The sequence below is a fragment of the Podarcis gaigeae genome (assembly GCF_964106915.1).
Source record: "Podarcis gaigeae genome assembly, chromosome: 13".
NCBI lineage: Eukaryota > Metazoa > Chordata > Lepidosauria > Squamata > Lacertidae > Podarcis > Podarcis gaigeae.
The window spans coordinates 11,536,554-11,544,053 of record NC_139689.1 but is presented as its reverse complement, the minus strand read 5'-3'; the positions used below and the strand labels follow the sequence as shown (position 1 = coordinate 11,544,053).

The 7,500-nt window shown below is 45.8% G+C and overlaps 3 protein-coding genes across 3 annotated transcripts; 2 read left to right on the top strand and 1 right to left on the bottom strand.

Moving 5' to 3' along the window:
* Positions 1 to 794: 794 nt before the first annotated feature.
* Positions 795 to 1,212, bottom strand: LOC310830659 (histone H2B 1/2/3/4/6). The gene has a single exon (XM_083710466.1). It carries the CDS (start codon positions 1,203 to 1,205, stop codon positions 825 to 827), a length of 381 nt encoding a protein of 126 aa, XP_083566592.1. The 5' UTR covers positions 1,206 to 1,212; the 3' UTR covers positions 795 to 824.
* Positions 1,213 to 1,622: 410 nt separating this feature from the next.
* LOC310830618 (histone H2A.J) lies at positions 1,623 to 2,088 on the top strand (the record flags this gene model as incomplete). The annotated part of the gene is made up of 1 exon (XM_083710415.1): positions 1,623 to 2,088. The coding sequence occupies one exon, from the start codon at positions 1,623 to 1,625 to the stop codon at positions 2,010 to 2,012; it is 390 nt and encodes a 129-aa protein (XP_083566541.1). The 3' UTR covers positions 2,013 to 2,088.
* A 2,572-nt stretch (positions 2,089 to 4,660) lies between these two features.
* Positions 4,661 to 5,759, top strand: LOC310830616 (histone H3.2). Its single transcript, XM_083710413.1, has one exon. It carries the CDS (start codon positions 4,680 to 4,682, stop codon positions 5,088 to 5,090), a length of 411 nt encoding a protein of 136 aa, XP_083566539.1. The 5' UTR covers positions 4,661 to 4,679; the 3' UTR covers positions 5,091 to 5,759.
* The last annotated feature ends 1,741 nt before the right edge of the window (positions 5,760 to 7,500 follow it).

Sequence of the window (7,500 nt, the reverse complement as noted above, 5' to 3'; positions counted from 1 at the left end):
AGGTTGAGAACCACTGGTTTAAGGGTTTATAAATGCAATCCAGCACTTTGCATGGGGCTCAGATACTACCGGTAATTGGCAACCAGTACAGTTGGGCCAGGATTAGTGTAATTTGCTGCTAAAAACAGTCTTGTTCCAGTGACCAACCTGACCACTGAATTCTGCACCAGGTGTTTGCAAATGTGCTAGCAGTTTTATTGCTGCACCATTAGGTGGAACTTATGTCATAGAAGGAAACCAGAAAAAAAGAAGAATCAGAGCAGAACAAAAAAATTAAGTAAACAAGAACGATGGCCCGTACGGGGATCGAACCCGCGACCTTGGCGTTATTAGCACCACGCTCTAACCAACTGAGCTAACCGGCCCTCTTGGCAAACGTATGACATAATGCCAAATATATGACATCAGAAAGAAAAAGGATTAAGTTCGCATTTATTTTAGAAAAATCCGCAAGATGGCACTAGAGTCAGGTATCGCAAAGGAGGAAGATTAAATTGGGGGTGGGGGGGGAATCTTCCAGCGGACTCATTAAAGGATATCCCATCAACTTTAAGCTTTGGTATTTTAGAGTGCAAGGTGGCGTTAAAAACATTGCATAAATTATACTTCTGCATTCTAGGACTTTCCAAGTGTATTGGACTATTAGAGGTGGCTGCATTGCTTCTGGACTAAGGCAAACTAAGCATAATGTTGTAATAGAAAACCCGCGGAAATTTTTTTTTGGGGGGAAAAATGAACGCAGTGATCCAAGCCCTCTTTTTGACAAGTTAAGCGGCTCTTAAAAGAGCCTTTGGGTTCAGTATGTATTTTGGAACGAGTCAAAATTACTTGGAGCTGGTGTACTTGGTGACGGCCTTGGTGCCCTCGGAGACGGCGTGCTTGGCGAGCTCTCCGGGCAGCAGGAGTCGGACGGCGGTCTGGATCTCCCGGGAGGTGATGGTGGAGCGCTTGTTGTAGTGTGCCAGGCGGGAAGCCTCGGCCGCGATGCGCTCGAAGATGTCGTTGACGAAGGAGTTCATGATGCTCATGGCCTTGGACGAGATGCCCGTGTCCGGGTGGACCTGCTTCAGCACCTTGTAGACGTAGATGGAGTAGCTCTCCTTACGGCTCTTCTTGCGCTTCTTGTCGCCCTTCTTCTGCGTCTTGGTGACGGCCTTCTTGGAGCCCTTCTTGGCCGCAGGAGCAGACTTTGCTGGTTCCGGCATTGTAAAAGCACCTATTGCCCTTTCAGCTGCAAAGAAATGGTACGCGGCATGTGTTCAGACCATTCAATTTATAGCAGCAGGATGCAATTAGCATATTCAGCTTCAATGATTCTTATTGGTTAACAACTAGAAGCTACCCAATCGCATCTTCTCATTTTAAGGCGCCCACTTCAAATTTCAAGCTGCTACTTCCTTTGATCCTATTGGACAGGCTCCGATCTGTCCAACCAATGGACTAAAGGAAAAGACTCAAGATTCCCATTCGCTAGTTAAGTCACATGGTTTTAAAGCACTACCCAATAGGAATTCACAATTACAAGCCGGCGGCACGGATAAATATCGAGGAAGAAGCTGCTTCAGATCTATTCTTGCTCGAACTTTGGAAGTGAAACAGCGACTGAACATAAGGAAGGAAAAATGTCTGGTCGTGGCAAGCAAGGTGGAAAAGTCAGGGCTAAGGCCAAGACTCGCTCTTCTCGTGCCGGGCTGCAGTTCCCCGTGGGTCGTGTGCACCGTCTACTGCGCAAAGGGAACTACGCAGAGCGCGTCGGAGCCGGAGCGCCCGTCTACTTGGCTGCTGTGTTGGAGTACCTGACTGCTGAGATCCTGGAGTTGGCTGGCAACGCTGCCCGGGACAACAAGAAGACCAGGATCATCCCTCGCCACTTGCAGCTCGCCATCCGCAACGACGAGGAGCTGAACAAGCTCCTGGGCAAAGTCACCATTGCTCAAGGAGGCGTTCTCCCCAACATCCAGGCTGTGCTGCTGCCCAAGAAGACCGAGAGCCACAAAGCTAAGAGCAAGTGAAGCTCTTAAGGAAACCCAAAATCCAAAGGCTCTTTTAAGAGCCACCCACAACTTCAGCGAAAGAGCTAGTTATCTCTAGTATAAGCTACTGATTCTAATATTTCTTTGTTAGTTCTCAAGCACATTTCAAGAATATGCACATCACAGCTGGAAAGCCTATCAAAAGTTACATGTTTGCTAGGTTCACATTTATCTTGCAATTCTGAATAAGGCATGCTATACTTTAATGACATGCTAACCCTATTTGTGTAATCCCAAACGTGTTTACTCAAGTTCCAGATAGGTAGCTGTGTTGGTCTGCCATAGTCAAAACAAAAAAAAATTCCTTCCAGTAGCACCTTAAAGACCAACTAAGTTAGTTCTTGGTATGAGCTTTCGTGTGCATGCACACTTCAGGTATCTGAAGAAGTGTGCATGCACACGAAAGCTCATACCAGGAACTAACTTAGTTGGTCTTTAAGGTGCTACTGGAAGGAATTTTTTTGTGTGTGTGTGTTTACTCAAGTAAGCAAAGCTAAATGGGAAAGAACGGGTTAAAATATCCATACAAGTGTGGGTGGGGAGTGGCTACCCAAAACTGCAGTGATAGAAAGTTAAACGTATGCAGTACATAAGGATAGGGCACCTGGAGCCTTGTGACCAAAAGGAGTCCTCTAGACCAGTGTTTCCCAACCTTGTGCCTCCAGATGTTTTTGGCCTACAACTCCCATCATCCCTGACCACTGGTCTTGCTAGCTAGGGATGATGGGAGTTGTAGGCCAAAAACATCTGGAGGCACAAGGTTGGGAAACACTGCTCTAGACATCTCTTTCTGGCCCTGGAGACTTTACCCCAGTAAATACCCTTTATGAGACCTGTTTTGCACCCTCCGTGAGTGTTTTGGCCTTGCTGGAATGAGTCTTGTGCTTCCTGCTTGACTGGATGTGGGCCATAGTGTTGTGCAAGTGGGTGTGGAATTTAATGCTCTGTTTAAAGGTAACATTTACATTTGTTCCTCTGTCTACTTTCGCCTCTGGTGCTCTACATCCATGGCATGTGGCCACCCAGAAGTTGTCCACAAGGAAATGAAGAAGCCCTCAGGCTGAAAAAGGTCCCCCACACCTGTTGCTCATCAAGAAATTATTGTAGAGGCAGGAAGGTTTCCTTCAGAGTTTAATTTAGTTATTTTGCCAAAAGGACAAGAACAAGATCTGCCCAAACAAATGCAAGAACACAATAAAGTCTGGCATCACTTTTTGGAGAATTGTGTGTGTGTTTGTGTGTGTGTGTGTAAAATCAGGAAACTACTTATAGAGAACTGCAGCTTGAGAAGGAAATTGCAGACAAGCTGAATGAATTTCTGTGCTCCAGTCTTCACTGAGAGAGGCACAGGTCAGATACCTCTGCCTTTACCAACTTTTGCAGGAAGAGGTATCTGAAGTACTGCGGCAAATAGTGGTGACAATACCATTTACTTTACTGGTAAATTTAGGGGGGGGGGCACACCAAGAAATGACCATCCAGCCAAAAGTTCTCAAAGAACTCTAATATGAAATTGCTCATCTTCTAACAAAGATACATTTGTTTTCCCCTAAGATGAGCCTCCATACCAGAGGACTGAAAATGGGCCAGTATAATGACACCTTAAACCAAGAAAACAAGGAATCCAGGCAAGATCCTAAACCAGCTCATCTCAGTCTCCCATGTAAATTAAGGCATCAAAAATAAAATAGTGCTTGAGTCACACCACTAAAGGCTTGTTTTCCTTCTGGCAGGCTTAGGCCAGCTCAGCAAGCAGTATCCTTGCTCCAGAATGGAGTCTGGTTGGGGTGTTTTTTACCCTTGCTTCACTTAACTGTACACCAGCTTCTTGTAAATAGGATTACAGCATAGGTTGAAGGTAGATGGAAGTTCAGTTTGCTCTAGCAGGGTTTTTCTTAAGTTCAAGACTCATGGGTAGCCATCTGCCAGGGATTATTCACCTGCATTTTAGGGGGTTGGACTGGATGACCCTTTGGGTCCCTTCAAACTCTACAATTCTATGAATCATCAGTATTGTGAAAGATAAGAGGTATGCTATCCAAGAGGGTCAGTTGTTTGTTTCCCTTACTGCTGAAAGGAAAGAAGCCACAGCTTTTGAACAATGATTACTCTTTCACAGTACAAAGTGGAAAGAAATGGTGCTGGTACTAGGCTAGGGACCTACTGGTTTCTGATATTTGGCACGAACTACAGAGACATGACATTCCTGATTGCTGACCTTGCTTCTTCTATTGCTCCTCTCTCTGCACTGATTGGGTCTGTAAACTGTAACCATACACCAGAATGGTTCTATGTGCAGAAATAGATTTGCCATCTGCCTTATGGAGGGCTTCCTTGTAAAGCAAAGACAGGTTTTTGTATAAAGTGGGGGCGGAGATCCATTTCACAAAATAGCAAGGCTGAATGGATAGGAGCCAAAATGTAGTCATTAGAAGGGGCGGGGTGGTTTCGAAATCCTGCCCAATCCCTGCATAGTTTGGGAAATTCGAACTCTGCAACGGTTCCATTCATCTCTTCCAGCCAATCAGCGGGCAGCCAGCTGCCTATAAATAGCCGGCCATGGAACTTTCGCTTTACTTTATCTGTTCTTTCGTTTGTGGGGACTTGCGGCGCTTTGGGTTGTTTTTTATTCTTCTTTTGGGAGCAATGGCCCGCACGAAGCAGACGGCTCGCAAGTCGACTGGCGGGAAGGCGCCTCGCAAGCAGCTGGCGACCAAAGCCGCCCGGAAGAGCGCGCCGGCCACGGGCGGAGTGAAGAAGCCTCACCGCTACCGGCCGGGCACCGTGGCGCTGCGCGAGATCCGCCGCTACCAGAAGTCGACGGAGCTGCTGATCCGCAAGCTGCCTTTCCAGCGCCTGGTGCGCGAGATCGCGCAGGACTTCAAGACGGACCTGCGCTTCCAGAGCTCGGCCGTGATGGCTCTGCAGGAGGCGAGCGAGGCTTACCTGGTGGGCCTGTTCGAGGACACCAACCTGTGCGCCATCCACGCCAAGCGCGTCACCATCATGCCCAAGGACATCCAGCTGGCCAGGCGCATCCGCGGAGAGAGGGCCTGAGAAGCGCCTGCACGCGTCCCCAGAACACGAACCCTGTTTCACCACAAAGGCTCTTTTAAGAGCCACCACATGGTCTTGGAAAAGAGCTAGCACGATGCTAAATTACCTCTTGCAGCTTACCGGCACGTGGTCGGTTAGTAAGGGCAACTAACTAACTAAGAAGGTAACAAAAAGATAAGCTATAAAAATGACCATGAGAATGGGAAATTTGATACTTAAAGGCTCTTTTAAGAACTTTCTAAAAGGAACCTGGGAAGCCCCAAAAAGGGAATGCGTACTGTTTAGCTGGCGATGGCTTTATCCTTTTACTTGTTAAGGAAAATGCTAATCCCACCCCACCGGGATTGAAATATGCTTCGCTATTCATTGTTTCTTTGTAGTCTTTTTTATTTCGCTTAGCCTAACCGAATAATACACACCCCCTTTCCCAAATAATTAAGTAAGATTGAAAAAGTTTAGAGGTGCTGTTTACAGTAGTACTGCATTCACAAAGTCATAAATTACTCGCATTAATCGTCCTGAGTTGAATACGACTGCTTAACGGAGGCCCCAAGGGGAGAAGGCATTTGTTAGATTTGGGCACCATCAGAGCAGGGCCATTCCTCATCCACCTACAGAGGGAGGCTGCTTCTTTCAAGATGGCGAATTCTAGGCTTGTGTAACATTTAAAGTAGGGATTTTAAATTCAAAAGTTTTTTTTAATACATTAGTTAAGCAGCTTTGTCTAATAAACCTCACCATTCATAATTCTTATAGAATCCGCTCAATTTCATTGACTATGTTCTGGAAAATGTGCAAGTTATATTGTAATCCTACCGCGTCTATTCAATATGAAACCACCTTAAAAACATGCTGCAAAAAACTACATCCTTGTGGAGTATTGAAGCACTTATTAAGTACTGGAGTTGAAAACACTTGCCTTGTGCTCGACGAGGTGGCCGAGTGGTTAAGGCGATGGACTGCTAATCCATTGTGCTTTGCACGCGTGGGTTCGAATCCCACCTTCGTCGGTAGTTGGTTCACCTTTTGTTAAATCAGAAGCACAGACCCATGTGCGCATTTTTAGAAAATGTAAAGCTGAACTTCAGTCTTGAGATCACAGACCCTCATCAGAAATGCTGGCATGTATTAGAGTATCCCACAGACACGTTGATAGGTAGTTTCTTCCGCAGAGGAAAAACTTATTGTGCAACACGGTATGTCAAGCATGCTGTCTCTGCTATTTTGAACGGCTTTTTTATAAAAACCATGACATGATCAGATTCAGGTAGGTAGCCCTGTTGGTCTGACTCAGTCGAAATATATATAAAAAATTATATATTTGCCATTAACTAGTGGAGGAAAGTAATTTAAAAAGATGCATGAAGAGGCATAGGGTGGAAGAAAAATTACAAACGCCCGAGCAGGGACTTGAACCCTGGACCCTCAGATTAAAAGTCTGATGCTCTACCGACTGAGCTACCCGGGCTCTTCAAGCTACTGTTCCAAATCAGTTATAAAAAATAGAAAGTCCCTCGTTACACCCAATCCAAACCCTGTTGGGCATTTCAGTGGCTGCTCAGCCTAAGCCTGGCAGAGGTAAAAGAAGCCTTTACATTAGTCCTTTATGCAGGGTTGCCAGATTATGTGGGTAAACTGAATAGACTGAGGATTCAGCCTAAGTCCCCCACCTTCCTGTGTCAACCACACCTCAGAAAAACTCTGCCTAATTTACAGTAAGGTGGCAGTTCATAAAGAATTTCTAAACCATGCAATTGTTGTTGTTGTTTAGTCGTTTAGTTGTGTCTGACTCTTCGTGACCCCATGGACCAGAGCACGCCAGGCACTCCTGTCTTCCACTGCCTCCCGCAGTTTAGTCAAACTCATGCTGGTAGCTTCGAGAGCACTGTCCAACCATCTCGTCCTCTGTCGTCCCCTTCTCCTTGTGCCCTCCATCGTTCCCAATGGTCTTTTCCAGGGAGTCTTCTCTTCTCATGAGGTGGCCAAAGTATTGGAGCCTCAGTTTCAGGATCTGTCCTTCCAGTGAGCACTCAGGGCTGATTTCCTTCAGAATGGAGTGGTTTGATCTTCTTGCAGTCCATGGGACTCTCAAGAGTCTTCTCCAGCACCATAATTCAAACCATGAAATTAGAAACTCACTATATAAGGTCTGGGTGAGACATAGAAGGCTGTTAGAACCGAAAGCCCCATAGTGTGTATCACCGTTAGAAGTGCTATCGGTCAAAAAGAAAAATACGACAGGAAGATTGGCGACATACCAGCAGTTCCTAAAGGAGGAACAGGGCCAATTAAAACTAAGACCATACAAAGAGGTGACCCAATACTGCACCACATGGTTACAATATCACCAAATTGCCCAAATATTTAATCAGGACAAAATAATAGGATTTGAAAAAGAAGAATCAAAATT

Excerpts from the sequence above, each read along its gene's own strand:
- LOC310830659 (XM_083710466.1), bottom strand. The coding sequence starts at position 1,205 with ATGCCGGAACCAGCAAAGTCTGCTCCTGCGGCCAAGAAGGGCTCCAAG.
- LOC310830616 (XM_083710413.1), top strand. The coding sequence starts at position 4,680 with ATGGCCCGCACGAAGCAGACGGCTCGCAAGTCGACTGGCGGGAAGGCG.